General features: G+C 41.3%; 1 protein-coding gene across 1 annotated transcript in view; it reads left to right on the forward strand.

The window, feature by feature from the left end:
- The window catches only part of camta1a (calmodulin binding transcription activator 1a), a 393,330-nt gene that overhangs the window by 327,843 nt on the left and 42,957 nt on the right, over positions 1-22,530 (forward strand). Inside the window, exon 7 of the mRNA XM_042492229.1 lies at positions 15,580-15,733. Within this exon, the coding sequence (XP_042348163.1) occupies positions 15,580-15,733 (154 nt within the window). The remainder of the gene's footprint in view (positions 1-15,579; positions 15,734-22,530) is intronic.

Below are 22,530 nucleotides of genomic sequence, written 5' to 3' on the forward strand. Positions count from 1 at the left end.
GATGAGAGAAAGAGAGGACTACCATACTGTCCTCTGTGATTAGGACCCAGTATTGATCAGAGGAGGGAGGGGAAGGCAGGCTGAGAGGGGGAGGGAAAGAACAGGCCCCGGGGCTCGGGGCCCAACTCTCTGGTGGCCTCTGCTCTGTTCCTCTCCTGCAAGCTGGCCAGGGCCGTCGGGGGATACATCAAAGGGTCTCATCCTTCCACCCGTCCCATATGCACACACACAAATACACATATTAATGCATGCACGCAGATTCCTCTGGCCTTTGAAAAAGGCTCCATTTGATGACATCATTTCCCCTTTTGTTTCAGAGTTCGATATCATAAATCAAAGCTGATATGTTATCACCAGGGTGTTAAAAAGAGCTAGAGCTAACAATACTCCCATGAAGTTTTGATGGTGTGCTACTAAGTGGCACTTTCTTAACATGTTTTCACATTAAAACTTCTTTTATAGAACGTTCCTTTGTCTCCTGACTCAGACCTATAAAACTGCATGTAGTCAAACCATAGACTGTATATAAAGACGGACAAGGAGTCTCCACTTTTTGCCAGTGCTGCCATAATCATTCAGTGACATTGACTGTATACAATAATGGATGTAGCCACTGTAACGTCACCCATTAGTATATGGACCCCCAATGGTTAGTGTGATAATGCTAAATTTTGTTTGCAGAAAAGAAGCTTAAAACCATCAAAACAAATGTACTTACAAGAAAATCTCATTATCCCCTTTTTATAGCATCAAATATCCAATTAAAACTAAAGTTATTAGAAAAATAATCACTAGAACATAAGCATGATAAGAATTACCTAAAATGACACCGTATTTGAAAAACATTCATTTGATGTGTATTTTAATCTTTTATTTTGGTCGATGTCCCTGTCGGTAACAGTATATATATATATATATATATATATATATTATATATATATATATATATATATATATATATATATATATATATATATATATATATATATATATATTATATATATATATATATATATATTTATATATATATTTGGCATACTATATTTTTGGCAAGTTATGATGGCTTCCATCGTTATATGCAGCCATTGAGTCAAACCTATAAATTTTGAATATCAGCCAGCAACTAGTCTGAATATACCTAATGTTTTTTGATAGCATCATTAGGTGAGCCCTGCCTTTCAAACACACCACAGAACAAAGATAGTGTCAGTAGTCGAGAGCTGCAAGTCTCAAGCATGGCAGCAATCAGGCAAACGGATCAAACACAGTCACACTCACACACGCGCGCGCACGGCATCAATCAGCTGGTCATGATGGTGTGTCCATATTCTCTCTCCCAGCATGCAGTGTGTGTAGAGGGGGTACTCATTACTATGTGCTCTCTCAGGGCCAGACCTGTGTTAATGCATTTTCTCCTCCTTTCCCCTCTCTGCTCCCTATGCCAGCTTTTCAGCTGACTCTGGGCTTTGGCAATCTTATTTGCCTTTCAATCCAGATCAATCTCCATCTTATCTACAGCTCCTGAATCATAAACATTTCATAGGCTCAACCTTGACACTGACAGACATGAGGTGGTGCGGGTTTGGTGTGAAGTGCCGGTGGAGGCTAGTTGATCCTGGACTTCACTCAGACTGAAAAAAAAGTGTTGGAAACATCACCCTGCTGATCTCTGGTGTGCACAAACGCCCCATCCTGCACAGCTGTCTCAGCAAGAGACGCACACATGCGTTTGCTGCGTGTATCCGTGTGCATGTGCGCTCACATGCACATTTATATAAAGTCTGGTTTTCTATGTGCATGATGTATTATTCATAAGAAGAAGCATTCATCTCAGTGAGACACCTCAAACAATTTGGAGACGTGGTGTGCTTAACGGCTTAATGTAGTTGCTGCAATTTGGCTCTCCTCTGGCTGATTAACACCGGCACTCCAGTCCTCACTGTGCTTTGCCTCACGAAGGATTAGGTGTTATAAGAAACATGGCTTCCCAGGGAGTTGATGAATATTTCCCCAAATTTACCTGTCATTTTTCTGATTTGAACATCTTTCAGAATAAGCACTCCTATTCAATTTCTGTCTCGCTATTTAGTCATTATCAGAGGGAGCTCAGAAGAGGTGAACACTAACCCCTCGTATGCAAAGCAAGGATGACCTTGGATTCGGGCTGGGCAATATGTTAATATTATAAAACAGTGGTTCCCAACCGGTGGGTCACGGTCCAAAAGTGTGTAGCATGTCCATTCTAAGATTGTAAACAAAAAAAAAAAAAAGCACTTAATTTTGATATATAGTGGATTTTACTCAATTTTTGAGTTTTTAAGGCTGCGTTAAAGTATAATAATATAATTTTCTGAATATACCAGAATGTTATAGCCGTTCTATTATTTGCTTTTACCCACTTAATCATTATATCCACATTACTGATTAATCGGGACAAAGGTGCATTTCTAATGCTACTATAATGTCTATATCAAATAAACTAAACTAAACTTAATGACCCAAGCAAGAAATTAGTAAAAGTTAGAAGAAAATTAGAAATAGGAAAAACAAAACAAAAATAACCAAGGAATTGCCCAAACAATTTCGTATTAATCGTATATCTAATATATATATATATAATATATATATAATTATAGTAACTGTAAATATAGTTTTCTGGACTTTTCAAGCATTTTGAGAATTTTAAATAATTTTCTTTTTTTTCTTTTTCAGATTAGTATTCTTGTCACCTTTGACTGTTTTTTTGTTTTTCTTTTCCAAATAATCAACCACTTTGCCCAGGTTTCAAAGGTTAAAATGCTTGTGGAAGTCATGTTAATTCAGCACAAGAAAACTGATGTTTATCCAGGTTTCAAAGGGTTAAATGGAGGATACTGACTTTCCTTTTTCCCTTTGTCTCCGCTTTTCTCTTTTTGTCCCCACCTACATTTGCACAACAGCAGGTCAAACTTTTACTCTGTGTGTGTGTGTGTGTGTATGTGTGTGTGTGTGTGTGTGTGTGTGTGTGTGTGTGTGTGTGAGTGCTGCCAACAGTAGAGCAGTCAGCAAAGTGCCACCTCAGCACCTGTGCTTTAATGATTAATACCATATTGATGGTCTCAATTAATTTCCTATTACACCACCAGAAGGCTGCGGTCGCTCTGTCTCTGTCATGGCCCTGCGCTTGTTTTGGGAAGCCTCTTTGTGGCAGCTGCTGGATGGAGATAGTATGCCTCTCACTACCTCACACACACAATTTTACAGACAGATGTACCAAACATGCACACACACAATCACGCAGTATCTTCTGGAAACACACACGCACACTATTACACGCCGCTTTGCTCCTCGCATTTCACACGCTTGCACACAGATAAACAAATGTAACTCTGTCGTTTTGTTGAATCTTTTTAAAGGGGACTCGCTGTGTTTTAGCTACGATGTTTTGCAATGATCAAAAAACTCTTCAGAGGCCCGGAGATTCTTTGTACGGCACTCTGCGGCAATTTTACAAACCACTACTCTCACCTGATTGTGTGCCTTTGGTACAGCTCAGCCCCCTGTGTTTTGCATTCAAACCTGGCGCAATGTGCAGTTTTAGGCTGTTTTTCTAAAGCCTATGCTTTTCTTCTTGCATAATCCCCTCCCCTGCAATGCTGCTACATATTTGTAACAGTGTGTAAGATTTATTCCCGCGATGATCTCTCTCAGAGCTGTGATTTGATAACCATGACCTTAACTGTCTGTGGACCTGCTCTGTGGATCAACTCACAGTCAACACTGCCCCTGTAGAGAGGCTGGGGAAATGCTTGTGTTTGTGGATCTGATTGGCAGGCTTCTGATGGTGCCTTTTCTCTTTCTCTCTTCATTACCTTTTCATATCCCCCATTCACGACTTCTTATCTCAGACCACTCCGTACTTCACCCCATAAACCCCTCTATCTCCCTCTAATATACACTGTTAATCTCAACCTCATTCTTTCATTCTGTCTCGCACACAACCACACACACACTGTCTTTATTTTTCATTTTTCATGTGGACCCAATACACACCATTGGTTGCTAGGAAACCATTTGAGCATTTTTTTTCCCAGGGGCAGACGTTTGATTACCCATTTGTATGGTGTGTGTGTGTGTGTAGAGGCCAGTGTGTGTGTCTCCAGAGAGAGGTCTTGCCAAGCTGAGCTCTGGGGCTGCTCCAGTATCCAGCCCAGTAATAATAATGAGCCCCTCACCATGCTTGACAGAGCACACAGGCTCAGCAGTCCTGTGGCCGTTGCTGTTGTCATTGTGTGTAAGTCTCTCGATGCATACAGTGCGAGTACATGTCTACATATATGTGCATTTATGCTCCACTAGTTTGTGCTTCACCGGGTCTGTTTTCCTGCTACAACCTCAACAGTTGTTGTTGTTGATGCCGACAACCCCGCGTTATCTATTGTTGTTCAGCGGGCCATTGCAGGTGCAGATAGTGGCCAGGTTGGACTGTCTTGCTGCTGGACACACATCAGTCCTCCCTGTGACTCCCTGTTTAGAAATGCACCAGCACATCTCCCCTGGCTGCTCCTGTGAAGTCCTGATTCGCTCACAGACACGAGCAGAGGCACATAAATAGCACGCCTTGTCGACTGGCACGGGGAGAAAGACGACGCGCACAAACAAATCAGACTCAGCGCTGATATGAAAGGGAGCGAGAGCAGAAGAGAGAGGGGAGTAGAGAGAGATGGCATTAGCCGTGTTTTCCTCCTCCAAATGAATTGCACTATGCCCTAGGAGGAAGAGATGAAAATGAAAGAGTGGGGAAGACTTGGAGAAAGCCAGAGGTTGAGAGGTTATTTTGAGGCGGAAACAAAGGAATAGAGGCATGAAGGGGGAGCACACGGTTAAATCCTCCCAGTGTCGGGGAGAGCTCAGTAACTTCCTCTCCCTCCTTTTATTCCAGTGTGACTTGTGTCACCTGGATGGCCACTGAATATTAGGATCAGTGCCATGGGCTGAGCCAAGGCCATTATGGCAGGCGGATGGGATCCTGATGGCCCTTTCTCAGCTCGCCCCTGGGCAGCGTGGCCTCTCACTTGGGACCACCACAACTAATGGAGAGGCTAGTGTGCTCTGAAAGGGCCTTAGGAAGAATAAGTAGGCTGTAAACTGTGAGTTGAGTTGTGGCAGCTAAAGGGGCTTCAATGCCTCACTGCCCGGCTTACCGCTTGACTTACTGCCTGCCTGCTTGGCATCCACAATGCTCCTCCATATTCAGGCTCTGAATGCTGGCCTTTTGCACTTTTATTGTAATGCATGCAGATGCTTGGCACAGCAACAAACACACTCCACCTTTTACTGTGGTGCACTGCACAAATAATAAAAAAAATCAAAGCAGGGAGGAGCCACACACTAAAACACAGAGCACTCTCTTGCACTCACAGACATGTAGAAATGCACTCACATATCTGCACAATTACACACACAAGTGCACAAAGCACGTGCACACACACTCACATCAGCATGGACTCGCATTCCCCCCACCCAGAGTGAAGCAGTTCTGCCCCTCTAAGCTGAGTTATTTAAAGCCCCGCTCTCAACTCCATCGGAGTGATTATGTGCTACTGAATTAAACATCACAGGCCTCAGCCCCTGGCTTCCTCCGAAACACGCTCAAACATGCTGGCCTCTTCCTGTTCCTCAAAAGTTCCAAGTTCTGCCTTTCATATCTCACAGCCCGTGCACTAGGTAGTGGAGGTAAAGAGGTGGAGCATGAATCTTCCCCTAAATCAGGACCTCCTGCTGTGCTGTGCTCCGCCATCCCACTCACAGACCTTGGACGGAGGCAATCGAGGCAATTCACATTAAGAAGCCCTCTGTAAACTGGCTCTTACCCTTGGATTGGTACCCACCCCGGGCATCGTTTTAGCCTGGCACTCAGGCAGCGTTGTAGTTGGTGGAGAGCCGGGTGCAGTAGAGGGTGAACTGTAGCAGTTAAGTTGAGCATTGACTCCAGACACCCCAATTAGGGTGTCTGTATTCTAAACTGGGAACATTTATATGAGTTTGTCATAGAAGACCCAGAGAGAGAGAGGGGGGAGGAGACCAGTTCATATAGGGGATTGCTCAGCTACCTAGACAGGAGCTCCAGGCTGTTTGCTGCCTTTTTTGGGTTGGTTTGACGTAGCTGTTTTGTTTACCTCGGTGTGTGCGTTTGTATGTGTGTGTTCATGTGTGTGTTTCTGTGCATCTGCACGAGGCAAGGCACCAACCAGCCACCCCCATATTCCAAAACACACCCGTCGGCAGTGAGCGATAAAGGTTCCAAACAAAAGAAGAAGTCTTGTGCCTTGTGGAGGTGAACTTACAGCACTACAGAGGCAGTTGACCTTGAAATGAGCAGCGGCGTTTGGGGACAGGCGGGGGAGGTCGGTGTTTAAGAGTGCAACCTCAGTGCCAGAGGCCAGGAGGCTGCCTAATGACTGGCACCCCATGTCATCCATCACTATGCCACTGCCAGGGCAGCTGCCCCCGCATAGGCGAGAGAGCAGGGCCTTAATAACCCCTCAGACACGTTCAGCGGGCCACTGCACACGACATGAAATACGTACATTATAACTGCAATTCTATATTTAATATTTTACATGAGCTGTTTTTGTTTTATATCAGGGCTGTCAGCGTTAACACATTAATAGCAATTAACATGATTAAGGTCCGTAATCGGTTAAGGTACGGTTAATTTTTTGCCTAATCACCAGCTAACATTCCTGTCCTTAAGAGGCTGTGCCGGGCTGAGTAGAGTAAAGTGAGAGTTATGGTACTGGCATCATATGAAACAAGAAGACTTAAGATATTCGGTGGTACCATGTCATGCTAGCTCCTTAGTAAGAAGGCAGAATAACGTTCCAAAGTTAGGCAAAATTTTGTCAATAGAAACAGTACCGTCATTTCACAAGAGTCCCTTAACCTCTGACCTCAACATATCTGAATGAAAATGGGTTCTGTTGGTACCCATGAGTCTCCCCTTTACAGACATGCCCACTTAATGCTGGTCCCATGCAGTTCTTTTTGCTGTCATGTGACAAGACAATCTTGTAAGAATAGCATTACATTGTCAACATGGACTTCATGACTGTTTTTTAATGCAAAATAATGGAATTGAAAACGTGATTAAAAAAAAGAATAGTACAATTAATCGCGATTAACTTTGAAATTCTGTGATTATTTTTGCAATTTTAAAAATTAATCATATGACAGCCCTAATTATAACTATAATACTACATTTAATATTTTATTAGGAGCTGCTTTTGTTTTATATGCTTCGCAGAAGAAACGCCACAAGACAGATAACTCAGGTAAAGCTCAATCACTATTTCAAAAATCTAGGTGAAATTTCCCTTACACTATAATAATAATTTCCATAATTAAATATCTAAAATTATGTTAAAAACGTTTTGCCCCCAGTTATATTTCTGATTTCCTTGTTCCTTACTCGACTTCTTGACCACTCCGATCCTCAAATCTTGGCCTTTTTTCCATCCCCTGCTCCAACTGCAAAACAAATGGTGATCGTGCATTTGCTGTTTTAGCCCTCTGGAACAATCTCCCCCTGTCCATCAGATTTTCTGAGTCCTTGGACTGTTTTAAGCAGCTACTGAAAACCCACCTTAATAGAGCAACTCCATTTGTGATGCTTTTGTTTGTTTGTTTTAGTCTTGTCTGTCACTCATTGTGCTGCGTTCTATATTGTAATTTATTGGAACTTGATTAACTAATTCACTCATTTATTTTAAGGGTGTGTACGTGTGTGTGTGCGTGTGTGTGAAGCGATTTGTAACTGTGTGTATTAAAAAGTGCTATATAAGCTTTACTTACCCAATTCCTAATACACACACAGGTGTTGCTTGTGCTGCACAGACATATGCAAAGATTCACAGCACAAACTAATATGCATTGCGAGCACAGACGGAATGAATATGCAGTCAAAATAGCAGATCCACTCAGACTCACACTCACAGCTCATTGCACTCATTCAGCATGCATACTGATGTACGTGCGCCGAGCAACATACAGAAATCTGCCTCCAGACGCTCATTCACACGCTATTTATAATTTAATGTAGGCAGACGCAAATACATAAAGTCACAGATACATCTACAAACACACCAACACATGCGACTCCCCTCTGTATTTACGCCTTGATGCTGAATGTTTGTGACAAAACAATCGACTGTTTCTGCTTTCATGATATTTTGTATTGAAATGGATATCCCTGTAGCATACTAGTTCAATTCTCCCATGAAGGACTGTCTGATTCCTCCTTTGCTTATTTTTCCTTCCTCAGAGTAAAATTGGGTGAGAAGGAGGGGGGGGTTTCCATACCTGAGCCCCTGTCTGCTCCACTCTTTCCTTCACCATGACAAGCTTTGAAGCCCCCATTCCTGGGTGTGGGTTATTTTATCAGAGAGGAACAAGGTTTTCCTCCTGCACTCCCGGGCTCATCCACGTCGCATGAAGCATCCCCTCTCAATTAAGATCCTTTCATGTTAATGGTGTTCTTATCGCTCCTGTGCACTGGTTGTGAAAGCGAGGCCTACTATGGTGGAGTACAACCATGGAGCAGAGCTGCCTGGCTGACAATATAAGAGCTGTTACTCTCATTCTTCTTTCTGTCCCCGACTTTCCATGTATCTCTCTCTCAAACTCTCTGACTCTTAATGAGCTGCGGTGGGCTGTTGAAGTAGCGGCTACACAGAGGTGTCCCAGGGAGAGTGGCAGAGCTGTGGAAAGGGTCACAGAGACTTAACGAGACAGCGAACACATTACTTGACCACTAATACCGGATTCCATCAACAGATGTGCTTTGTACTCAAGTCCCAGTTAGTTATATCTTAGCCGCACTGCATACACATCCGCTACCACACATTCGGCACAAAGTAGAAGGTCATTGTATCTGTCTTCACCGACATCTAACTCAGTCTGTGTCTTCAGCTCCATTAGCGAATCTCTCTCCTTCTCCCCCTCCTTGTCTTTTGGAGCATAACAGGGTGTATGACTTCAGGACGAGGTAGGCAGTCACTGAGAGATCGTAGGAGCACTGGCTGCCTCTAAGTGCGTGGGTGCCAGAGAAACCTGTTGCCTGGCTACAACAGCACCTTTATCCTTCGGTTGCGATGGCGATGTCCTGCATATGTGTGCAAGTGTTGGCACACCAACTTTTTCAACGTGTGCCTGTGTATTAGGCTGCTTGCACGACTGTGTGTTCTTTTAAACGTGCATGTATGCCTTTGTATGCTGATGTGAGACCGAGAAGTGATGAAAGGAGGAGTAGGAAGGCGCTCCACCACCCACTCAGCAGGCCTTCCGCCCCCATGGCTGACTCCCCAAGACTCCGCTAGTAATTAGCTCAACATCTATCCATCTGTTCTAGGGAGGCGCAGTAAACATTAACACAACACAGCAACATCAAAATGCTGGCTGGAGACATGCTAGATTTTACATATGCATGATGTGTTCATGCTTTAAGAGGCCTTAACGTGGGAAATGGTTGGCACGCATGCTTGCAGATATGGCCATCGTGCTGACATTTATGCATTTATAGGCTCATATACAAACACAGTGGTGGATATCATGTAAACTATTGAAGTCCACAGCAGTGGTGGAATGTAGCAAAGTACATTTACTCAAGTACAACAGTTAAGTTTGAATTTGAGGCACTTGTACTTTACTTTAGTGCTGCTTTATACTTTTACTCCACTACATTTCAGAGAGTAATGTTGTACTTGTTACTTCACTACATTTATCTGACAGCTTTAGTTACTTTACAAATTAAGAGTTTTGCATAAAAAAAAACATAAGAGAAAATCTGATGTTTGTTATCAATTAAATCACCAAATAGTTAAACAAGTACAGCTTCAACAATTAGTTGATTGATCAATCAAACAATTCACAGAAAATGATTTGCCTGTTTACTGTTTTGATAAACATCATTTATTTTTTTCTTCTCTTTTAATTATTGTGAGTTTTGGGGGTGTTTTTTATATTTTTTAAATAGTTTGTGAGTTGTCAGTTATTTTTTTAACGCAGCTTTTTGGGTGTGTTCTTTTGTTTTCTTTTTTTGGAAGATTGTTCTGCATTGGATACTTTTACTTTTCATACTTTAAGTACATTTTCCTGATCATTCAGACTTACTTTTACTTTCAACCATCATTTAGTTCCATTTTCAATGCAGGATTTTTACTAGTAACAGAGTATTTGCACAGGGTGGTATTAGTACTTTTACTTAAGTAAAGGAATTGAATACTTCACCCAACACTGTAAACTCAGATACAGACAGCTTCACATCCTCACCCGCATGCTCACCACAGGCTCCTGCTGCTGTATCCCAGTCTCATTCCTTCCACTGCGGAAGTGAAGCTGGAAAGCTGCCCTGAGACCCGCATGGGGAGTGAAAACACAACCAAAAGACTACATTACACAATGAATCAATAAGTTAATGAGATCTCATTTTCTCTAGAAAATCCAGACAAAAAGATCCCCCTCAGCCCGTTTTTCCCCCCGCCTCGACTCCAGGAGAACCAACTCCTGATATTACACTGTGGTAAAAAAGAAAGCAGCCAGCAGGAAACTAAATTAAATTACCATCCTGATAGATTTATGTGATGCTTTACATTTTCATTGTGTTGTTTTCCTCTCAGAGTGGAGGTGGGCCCTGAGTTGGGAGAGAACTGTTAGAGGTGTTGTAAAGTAAGAAGAAGAGGGAGAATCGAAACAAGATTGGGGGGAAAGAGAGCGACAGACAGATAGCAGATTTCTAACAGCAAAGCACAGCGACACAGATTACTTGTGTTTGGGTGAGCTCTAAGGCTGGCACATGGTCTCTTCCTTTGTGTTGTGTGTGTGTATGTGTGTGTGTGTGTGTGCGTGTGTGTGTGTGTGTGTGTGTGTGTGCACGTGCATGTGTGGCTATGTGTGAAAAGGTAGGAAACAGCTGCGACTGTGGGTGTTGGAAAGATGAGATTGCACAGATTCACATGTATGATTGTGTAAAGCTAACCCTTGTTGTCTTGTGAGTATATATAGTAAATTTACCTGTATGTAGTGCCTGTTACAGTATGTGAATAAGTTAAGTCAGATTTAAACTGGACATTTAAAATATATGTAAACATGTTAGTCCGTCTAAAATCGTTGGACAAACACGTCTAGATAATGCGGTTTGGGGTTGATTTACTCTTTCATATAGATGCTTCAGGCAGACCTGAACTGGCCTAAGCATTCTGCACATGCTCCATGATCCCCGTGCCGGGCTTTGACTCGAAAGTTGAATAACATAATTTTGTAGAAGAAAGCCAGAAAAAACAAAAGAAGAATACGGGAAGAAAACAAAACAATACAAAAGCAGCAAGTAAAGTGTAGAGTTCATACAAAATGTGAAGTGTTGAAAAGGTATTCATGTTGTAACCATTCGACATGCAGCCAATTCATCAAACAGTTTATACAAGTAATGCTTTAACAAGTAGTTAATTAATCAATCAGTTCATTCATTTTCAGTTTTGCTTATAGTTTTGAGTTTTTTCAAAAATTTTTCTCAGTTTTTTTGGTAATTTATCGGGTGCTTTTTTTAAAAAAAAAAAAAAAAAAAAAAAGTGTGGGTGTTTTTTTCTATTTTTTTATAACCAAGATTTTTTCAATGTCTTGGTTGCTATGTGACGTAATAGGCCAACCAGAAGAAAGTCCAATAGCAACTAGCTGAAAGGGGACATATCACCACCAACTATGGCAGTTGGACATACACCTCGGTGCTTGTAGTCATAGTCCAGTTAAATGGCCAAATCGAGCTATAAATTTAGATGGATGTAGCTATCCATGTAAATGTTTAGTGTGTCTGTGTCCACTCCCATACATCCACATATGGTTGATCAGACCTGAATGAAGCTTTCAGCGTTACACGCTCTCATTACAAGTAAAGATTGAGGGCATCTCTGAGCTATTGACACAGCTGGTGATGCCATCTGGGAGCATCGCACACCACCCTGTGCCATCTCCATCCAAACAGGGCAGCAGTCGTCACCTGGTGTCCATACCAATGACAGGGGACAAGGAAAGCAGTGAGATAACATGCTGCAGTGTCCGGCTCCAGCTCCTGGTGGAGGTGCTGGAGGGAGGTCATCTGTCCTCCTGAGACTCCTTTACATATGATTTCTTCTGCTACTGGAGCTGTTGAGATGGTGGATTTTTTTTTTTATTTCAAAGAACTGATTGTTTCTTTGGATCTGTTTGCCCCCAACCACACCCCTGTCTGATGAAAGGGGAGAGGGAGAGAGAGGGTTGCAGTTGTAGATTAATGGCTCACACTGAGAGGGAGCACAGACCTACAGTAGCAGCACCCTGATTTATTTGCCACTTAGTACTGATGAAGCTTCAAACTGCAGTCACACACGCATGTTGTCACGGGCATTTTTCTCCATCAAGGTCTTTGTTTGTTTGTCAATTCTTGCTTCTTTTTTTAGCTGCAAGTGCATGCATGTATGAATGGTTTTGTGTGTCATGTGTTTCTTCCATATTCTTTTATAGCTCCATAAATTACATATGGTATGGACGTTTTGGAAAATACATGCAGAACAATCACAAATCTGATTTTTATGCTGCAGAAGGGAGCTGTAAGAATTGTAAACAGAGCTGATTATCATGAACCAACCAATGAATTATTTATGCCCTCAAATTTAGAGATTTGGTGGACTATAAAACTGCACAATTAATTTATAAAGTAAAACACAAAGATGCCTCCAGACTGTATCCAAAAATCATTCCACTAGAGTGAGTCACTATGAACTTAGAGAGGAATTTTTATGTTTACAAACCAAAGATGTTTAACAGTTTAAAGGAGCGGTGTGTGAGATTTAAGGGGATATAGTGACATCTAGTGGTGATGTTCACTGATTGCAACAAGCTGAAATTTCTCCCAGTTAGATTTCCTTCAGTGTTCATTGCTGAGGACTTTATCTTAAGCCAAGTCATCCACAGAGGTTTCTACCTCTCCAAAACATAGATGATTAAAACCTTTAAAAGCACTGAATAAAGCAGTTTATTGTTACTAATCCGTGTTTTTCTGATGTCGTTTGACATGTCAGAACGGGGCCACTAGCCCAGCACCTATTAAATGTGTGCTCACCTTATTTCTGATCCAGATGTTCAGGAGGTTTTTACGGGGAGCTGAATTATCCACAGAGGTCTCCTTCTCTCCAAAACTAACAGACCAGGTGATTTAAAATGGTAAACACACTGAATAAAACAGTTTCACTTTTCAAATTAGTGTTTCTCACATGCTGTTTGGCACGTTGGAGACGGGCTGTTAGCCCAGCATCTGCTAATGTGTGCACGCCTTTTTCTCTGATAACTTAAGATCCAGACATTCAGGATGTTTTTACCAGGAGCCAAATTATCCTCAGAGGTCCCATCCTCTCCAAAACTAACAGACCCGATGATTTAAACTGTTAAAAATACTAAATAAAGCAGTTTAACATTTAAAAAATTGTGTTTTTCCAACGCTCTTATCATGGAGGGGCTGCTAATTACGGTGGCCGACATGTAATTGCGAGTGATCTTGTCTGGACCCAATGTTTGGATTGTCCTTTCTCTGCTACTCTTGAAACATGGCAGTTCAATATGGCGATCTCCATGGCTGAGGACCCATTCCCTATGTAAATAAAAACTGTTCATTGTAGAGTAATAAAAATGCAAAGATCCTTATTTTAAGTTGATTATACACTAAAGAAAACAAACTTATTGTATTATATTTCATTCCTGATAATACATCCCTCTAAATCCCACACACTGGGACCTTTTTAAAAAAAAAAAACAATTAATTCAAAAGGGTAGGTGGACTAAACTAAGGCTTCAGCCTACACCTTCTTGGTCAGCAAAACTTGCTTTGGTTTGTCATTGCTTATTGTTTTTATTTTTTTTTCTTGTGTGTATTTGAGTTGTTTAAGTTAGAAAATGGCAGAAATAGACTAAACTACACTAAAAAATACTGATATCTGCTTGTATTTGCTGATATCACAATCAGTGCAACTGTTTTGTGTATCCTGAGCGTCAGTGTTGGGATATTGTACTGTATTTCTGTGTTCACTCTGTGTGGGTTTAGTGACAGCCCGATGTTTATAATAAATTGGAAGCGATAAGGACTGAAACGGGAACATTCCTTGTCTGACTCTTTGCCATGCTCTGTAATCAAAGCTTTTCATGATTACAGAAGCGAATTGATGTTATTCACACCAGCACAACATTCCTTTAAACGCCACCTATTATTCATAAGCTGTCAATTTGGGGAATTTGCCGAGGTAACCCAGTAACAATTTGCAGGCGGCAAATTGTTGAGTTTTGACTTGGTAAATACAGGCAGAGTTAATTGAGGGCATCAACTCACCATGTGGGAGGACTTGACAAAATGCCATAAGTGTGTTACATGAGCATACATTATAATTATCACACATATGCACACACAAATACGCACGTAAATGGCACACACTGGCAGACACATCCAGGCGCACACACGTTTGGCGATACAGATAGTCACATAATGAGTGAGATTATTGCAGATTTCTGATCCCAGATTTGTTCTGCTCTCTGGTTGTGCTATGAATTGTCCGTTTACTCTACTGTTCTTGGGCTGTGTGTGTGTGTGTGTGTGTGAGGGTTATCATCCAGTGTTTCTAGTTCAGCAACGTTTTACTTTTCACCAACCAGCTGGCTTGTTCCACACTGAAGCCCCCATAGCTCATCCGCAGCATCTATCTGTCACTACTTCTCTTTGCATTTATATCTTCAAGTAATCATGCTCTTAGACAGTAGAGCTGCAACGATTTATTGATTAGTTGTCAACTATTAAAGTAATTGCCAGTTAATTTGAAAATGGATTGCTTAGATTCCAGCTTTTTAAATGTGAATATTTCATGTTTTTTTTCTCCTAGATTAACTGAATATTTTAGGATTATTACAGTGACCCTGAGAGAACACAACATTTTAGAAAACAAAATAATTTTTCAGAAAACACAACCACAGTTCAGAAAAACACAGCAACATTTTAGAAAACACTCACAAAATACAACTGCAACTCAGAAAAATACAACTACATTTGAGAAAACAAGATAATATTTCAGAAAACACAATCACATTTTAGAAAAACACAGTAATGTTTAAGAAAACACATTTCACAAAACAAGACATTTATCAGAAAACATGCGACAGAAAACTGAGTTCACAATACACTACAATGTAAGTATGTTTTCTGAAATGTTGTGTTTTCTGAAATGTTGTAGTGCTTTATAAAATCTATCTGTGTTTTGTGAAATGTCATTGTGTTTTGCTAATGTTGTTTTTTGTGAAATGTTGCTGTGTTGACCCTCTGGGCCACCGTAAGTCTTGGACAAAGACATTTGAGGATGTCATCTTGGCCTTTGGGGCATTGTCTTTTTTTTCACCATTTTCTAACATTTTATGGACCAAACAATTAATAGATTAATTGAGAAAATAATCTACAGATTAATCGACAATGACAATAATCATTAGTTAGTCATTAGTCTAACCTCCCCCTCCGTCTCTTTCTCTCTTTCTCCACAGAACCCTGATATCGTGCTCGTCCACTATTTGAATGTCCCAGCTATTGAGGATTGTGGGAAACCATGCGGTCCGATCCTCTGCTCCATCAATACAGACAAGAAGGAGTGGGCCAAGTGGACAAAGGAGGAGCTGATCGGCCAGCTAAAGCCCATGTGTGAGTATCTGAAAAATCCCATCAAGTATGATGCATTCGTCAGTTCTTGTCAACACAACTTATCGTCATAACTTTTAATATGAAGTTGCTGCCGCCTCTAAATAGGCCTTAATAGTTTTTGTGTGACTACATGCATGGGAAGACTAAACATAGTGGTGGTTGTTGTTTTTGTGTGAGGATGTAATGTCAGGTCCTATTTGCTGATAGCTGGTACACTAAGTGCCCTCAGCACCTCAGTCAGAGAGCATCTTCGGCCAGTGTTCCCACACTCTGTTATATGAGTGTGTGCGCTTCCCGGAGCCGTCTGCTAGTTATGTGTCAAAGGTCAACTCTTCCCCTAGACCTCTGGCACCACTCTGGCCGGGCTGAGAGTGCGCCTCCTCTCTGGCCCAGGAAGGAAGTCAAGGCAGAGGAGGGCAGCAAGCTGGTTATTGATTCATGTTAGTGCGTGGGAGCAAGAATGTCTGACTCACCAGAAAACCCCCCGCCACCTCTTCTCCACCTCTCTCCCCCTTCAATGAATTGATCCCTGTTGTTATCAGCTTTACTAATGCTCTGCGAGGTGCACTATGCCGTTTTTATGAGTCTCCAGAACTGCCCAAAGATTGAGGCAATGTTTTGGAAAAAGTCTGGGTTTTGTCTGATGATGATAATAGCCAAATGGGGACCTTGTGGGGGCATTGGAAATCTTTCAGACAGCTGTTAAGATCCCTTTAACAACCACACTGTGATTCGGGTGTGTCTGCGAAGGGGCCGGCAGGGCTGTGACTGATATTCCGATGGCCAATTATTGGCGATGTGGCCAGGTAGAGAGGAACGTGTCAGCAGCTTTACAAGCGCACACGCATGCTGGCTGCATACTGACAAGGCAGCCTGGACCATCATCGCTGAGGTCTCGGTTATATTGTTATCCTCCTCACTGCTCCACTCGCTGTCACTTTTAGGACATATTTTAACATAAGCCTTACCTCAGGACAGCCACTGAACAACAACGGCCTACTGTATTCATTAGATCTGTGGCTTAATGTTAAAACCAAGCACCATTTGCAGTAATGCGTAAAGTCATTAACTTTGGGAGTTGTTGGGACAAAGAGGGTGAGTGTGAGATGCCTTCTAGCTGCCAGGCTACATGAGGGGGCTACATAAAGAGCAAGAAAAAAACCCTCTCCTGCTTTCTGTCTTTGCTTTCTATCTTTCTTCTCCTCTCTATCCCTCTCCTCTCTCAGCCAGCATGTCAACACAAGACCAGCCATGGAGCAACATTGCCATCTAGTGCTTTTGTGAGATAGCAACCTCCCATCCCAGTGTAGGAAGAGTTGAGTCGATGAAGTCATGCCGTATTATCCATGCATTATTTAATCCTAAATTATAGATTAGCTCTTAACATACTGTGCATTTTTCCCAGACTGACCTATATCTTGGGAATCTTAGAAAATCAAGCTTGCATCTATTAGGAGATATGAACAGTAATGTTATAATATGTGTATATGTGTACATATATATCTACACACACACACACACACACACACATATATAAATACATATAGCACTGTGCAAATGTCTTAGGCCACCTTAAACTTTGTTACTTGAGCAAGATTATAATACATATTTATTTTTCAGTATATATATAGTATTGCATTGGAAGTATGTATACAGTATACAACTCTTTTGCGCAGACAATATGAAATTTACAATACTTATCTTCTGGTATACCAGAAGATTATTTAAGATAAGATATTTAAATATGGTCTAGACTTTTGTGCAGCACTGTATACATAGCTGAACTTCCTCAATTCCTCAAAGGTTGTGTAGATAAACAAGGAGGACACATTTTCTCTTTATCAGGAATGTGCAAAACCATCAAACTTTGCAGTTTGAGAATTGCTAGATTGCAGGAGTGTACCATACAGTATCTTTGATACTGGGTCATATGTGTGTGGCTACAGGTTAGGGGGTTGTTCATTTATTATGATGATGGCTCCTATTTCATGAGCTGATTTTTGTCAGTGCGCGAACCCTTAGTTTAATGTCAAATAGTTATTTTTCCAGTGCGTTGTCAACTTTTTGCAATATAATTGCCCTCTTCCGTCTTCCCTTTTGTTATTCTCTTCACGATATTTCAGTGCGCAAACCATTTGACACCTCTAATGATACAAAAAAAACAACAAAGGAAAAATGTGGATTTCATGGATCAGTTGAGCTTATTCTGTCTCCCCACGACAAAAACACACACGCTCGTGCTAGGAAAAACTTTCACATGCACAGACGCTCGCGCACGGCAGTTCAAATATAAGCCCTGTGAAACATGGCCTTGTCTGACCTCATCCTCCTTAACGCCCTGCGGTGTTTGATGAGAAAGAGAAGGAGCAAGGCGAGTGGAGAGGGGGGTAAAGAGAGTGGCATCACTACTCAGTCACGCTACAGTTCTATAGACAAGGCAGCCAGCTTGATTCACTCTTTGGGTCTAATGCTATAAACACGCAGCGCTCTCCCCAGCTATGCCCCCAGCCTGCTGACAGATAGCGCATGAGCGGCTTTAACAAACACTCAGACAGACAGAGGGCCTGTCTCCAGGCTAGACAGACAGGGCCAGAGAAGAACACACCAAGACAGACGCGGCTGGCCATCATGTGAACTATTGTACTCACTGCAGTGGTGGAATGCAACTAAGTACATTTACTCAAGTATTGCACTTTTACCAGCACTTTACCAGAGTGTTTGCATTTTTTATGCTACTTTACACCTTTATTCCATTAAATTTCATATGGAAATGTACTTTTGATTCACTACATTTATCTGACAGCTTTAGTTACTTTACAAATTAAGAGTTTTTCATAAAAAGATGAGAGTAGTTTATAAAGTATGATGTTTGTTACAAATTAAATCACCAAACAGTTTATACAAGTACTGCTTTAACAAGTAAATAATTAATCAGTAAGTTGATTGACAGAAAATTAAGTCTTTTGCTATATATCATATATATATATATATATATATATATATATATATATATATATATATATATATATTCTGATTTGAAGTTTTGGATGTTTTTTTTTTTCTATTCTCTCATTATTTTCATTTTTTTCTTTTTTAAATAATTGTGAGTTTTGGGTTGTTTTTTTATTTAATTTTTTTTTTGTAATTTTGAGTTTTTGGGTGTTTTTTCTTTTTATTTTTTTTTAAATAATCTAGTAGTTTAGGGGAGATTGTCTCCTTGTGATAAATTATAGATACTTATGTAAGTGTCAGAGTATTTTCACAAGGTGATGCTAGTACTTCCATGTGAGTAACAAAACTGAATACTTTGTCCGCCTCTGACTGTCCCATATAGTGCGCGGTGGTGCAGAGGCAACCAGATGTCCTACAGATCAACTGTGTTTGTCATTAGGGCTGTGTGATGCTGCTCATGACAGGATGCAGTCATCAGGATGATGATGTGACCGGGTTGTTGTTTGGTGCCTCTGCTGTTGCTGCCACCGGGATTAAACCTTGTGGCACTGCTCCTGTCATGTCTGCTTTGGAACATAACCCTCAGTGAGAAGAGCAGACAGGCAGACACGGTGGCAACTGTAACGTCAACAACCCCAGAGCCTCCGGGGGTGACGCCCGTCTCAGTAAGGAGGGCTGAGGCAATTCTGGCATGAGGGATCATCAGGGTGGAGGGGAGACGAGATTGTTTGGACAAATCGGGACGGCACTACATGGTGGACGTAAGCTGTTGCATTAGGCTCTCACTCTTGCTCTGTCACCCTGCCTGAGTCAGATCAGCAAAACGGATGCTCTTCTGTCTTCCCTACTGGCTTTGCCACAGACGGGGATTCATGACAGCGTTTTTAGTATTCCTGTGGCCCTATCATCTCTGTGTCAGTACTGCTACCATCATCTCATTTGTACTGTTTGCATTACACACTGTCAGGAGGTGAACTCAAGCTACACCGTCTAATGGGATCTCCAGACAGACACAATTATTTGTGCAGTAATTACAGTGACATTAGATGAAACTTTCCTGTCACATTTGGTGTCCAATCTCCTTTCTTTTCCAGCTCACTCACTCCAGATTAATGGCTGAACAAATCTGAATTTATAGCAGATCAAAAATGAATCCTGTTTATGTTTCTATAACCTGCCGCAGAGAGTTGTCTGCTGAGCGTGTGATCTCAGCCTGATCACAGCAGCTCTACTGACATCTGCTGGTGACCAGCCTGTAATCTGTCAACGCATCTTTCAAGCTTTCAAGTCAGATCCCTATCACAGTCATCCAATCATGTCTCCCAGCTTTTTTCCCCTTCGCCTTAACTAGCTCTGTCTTTAATCTGCATTACCCTCACCATCGTACGCTCTTTCCATCTCCTTTTATCTCATATGCAAACAGACATGCACTAAGCAAATCCTCGCTGTTTTCTAAACCTGACTCTCTTTATATATCTCTCTCTTGCATATTTAACCAAAGGAGGTACTGAAGTGAAAGGAGTTTGAATTAAAGCAGGCTTGATTTTGTTTGATAGTCTAAATATGCTTCACTTCTGAAATATTACCTTTTTTCTCGCTTGAGAGCCTGAGTGCTGCAGCACTCAGCGGTGTCTTCTACCACCTTACCGCCACTAAAACCACTATCTGTCTCATCAAAAGTGGTGGCTGGTTAGCAAGTGGAGCGATGAAAAGTATTAGGAGTTGCTAGCGAGGTGTGACTGAGGCAGGGAGTGGAGCTTTACGGGAGAAAGCTCCTCTTTTTTTCCTGCGGTGCAGCAGCACATCCAGCAGCAGCTAGGTGACGTTCCTCCCCAGAGGCTTTCCCTGTCAGAACAGAGTCATAGGTCGGGGGGAGGGTGGAGGGTGGAGGGATTGAGCTCGCTGTCACCTTCATCAGCACTCACAGAGGGGAGGCCACACAGTGGCAACACACACTGACTCCTGGGAGGGAAAAAGGCACAAAAGAGAATAAGCCGAGTAGTGCAGAAGACACACAGGTTTTACAGAGAGGCGAGGCTAGATAGAAGCAACTGTACAATTCTGGAATAAGGAAACAGGACACATGGGGAAAAGGTCAATACAGGGGCAGAGCCGTTTGGTGGCTTGTGGCTTCTTATCCCTTTGAAACCTAAGCAAATTGGCTTGATTTCTGTCAAAGACACGGGAAGAAGGCAACAAGCAACTGACCCAAAAATAAGAAAGCAAGAAAACAAGAAATTAGTGAAAATTACAAGAAAATTACCTGAAAAAAATAAAGGAAATAAAAGGAAAGGAAATTACTTTAAAGATGCGAGAAAAAGAATCTGTGACATGATTTTCAATATATAATTATAATAATTATAGACACAGTTTAATAGACATTTTTCCTAGCTTATGTTCAATAGTTCAAAATCTACCAATTTCTTTTTTTCTTTTTCTTTTCAATGAGATTGTTATTTGGGCTTTTTTCCCTTCATTAGATAGGACAGAAATAGCATGAAAGGGGGAGAGAACATTGATGATATGCAATAAAGAGACATAGACTGGAATCGAACCCACTGCCGTTGTGGCAAGGATATTGCCTTTGTGCCCACTCTACCAGGTGAGCAAACTACCAATTTCCTGCATTTGTGTGACGTTTCCAGCCAGGTTGCTCATTGCCTTTTCCCGGCATGTTTTCAAAAGAAATCAAACCTTTACAGGTTTAAAGGTTTAAATACTTGTGAAAGGCTTCTGAGTGTAGCACATGACAAGTGATGTTGATCCAGGTTTCAAGGGGTTAAAAGCCCCAAATCTATACTATTCCCCCTAAAGAAATCTATAATGATAATTGAGTAAATGTTCTTTTGTTGGCCTGTTATTCAATTTAGAGTATTGAAGACCACATTTACTTGGCATTGCTGCTGATACTTGATTTGCAATTAGAGCAGTTCAGATTATCATGGATATAAATGTGGTAAAAAAGTAACGCCTGCACATTTACTCTATGCCACACAAGTTTAATAGAGACATCATCTCTGTTAAACTTTTGTGGCATGAAGTAAGTGTGCAGGCGTTGCTTTTTTCCTCATGTATGCTGTTTTTTATTGGCCTTGCACCCACATGATGTGCGCATAATTATTCTCTCTCAACGTGGATTTAAATGCAGATTCGTCAGCTAAACATTCATTCTGTGAACTCTCCTCCAGCATAGTAAAACAAAAATAGGTGTCAAGATTACTAATGCTGTTGATACCAAATCCCTACCCTACTTATGTTATGTAACTTGTAAAAAAAAATCACATTAGACAAGTTTGCCTCTTCTTGGGTGGTAGGAGTGAAATTTAGTCATCCTCAATATTCGTTGTGTTATGATGATAGTTTGAGAACGATTAGATACTCAATAGGATGTAGGCTCTGTAGGATGATTTTTTCCTCAGTGACGATCATGTTTCTGCCAGAGATGTTTGCAAGTCCTGACACCATTGTTTTTCCTTTCCAACTGCTGAACTTGTGTTTTGGCAGATACTGAGTACCGATACCGATATCCGATACCATTGCATTGAAAAAAAAAAACAGCTTCATACTATTAACCCCGTATGGATATGAAATGATTGCTATGAGTGTTGTATGGCATGGCTTAGGTTAAAGCCCTTGTAAAACATGAATACATACAGGGCATTAATATTATCTAAATGAACTGCCAGTCAGAAAATATAATAATGGTGGCCTTTTCGGTGTAAAGTTATTGCTATAGTGCTGACATTTTGCTAACGTTATATATTATAATAGTTGGCAGTGGCTGCACAGTGCAAGTTGTTGTGCATGCTTCTGTTTTAGAGCAGAAAATAAGAATTTATTTTCAG

Source organism: Plectropomus leopardus, chromosome 8 (genome assembly GCF_008729295.1).
Source record: "Plectropomus leopardus isolate mb chromosome 8, YSFRI_Pleo_2.0, whole genome shotgun sequence".
Taxonomy (NCBI): Eukaryota; Metazoa; Chordata; class Actinopteri; order Perciformes; family Serranidae; genus Plectropomus; species Plectropomus leopardus.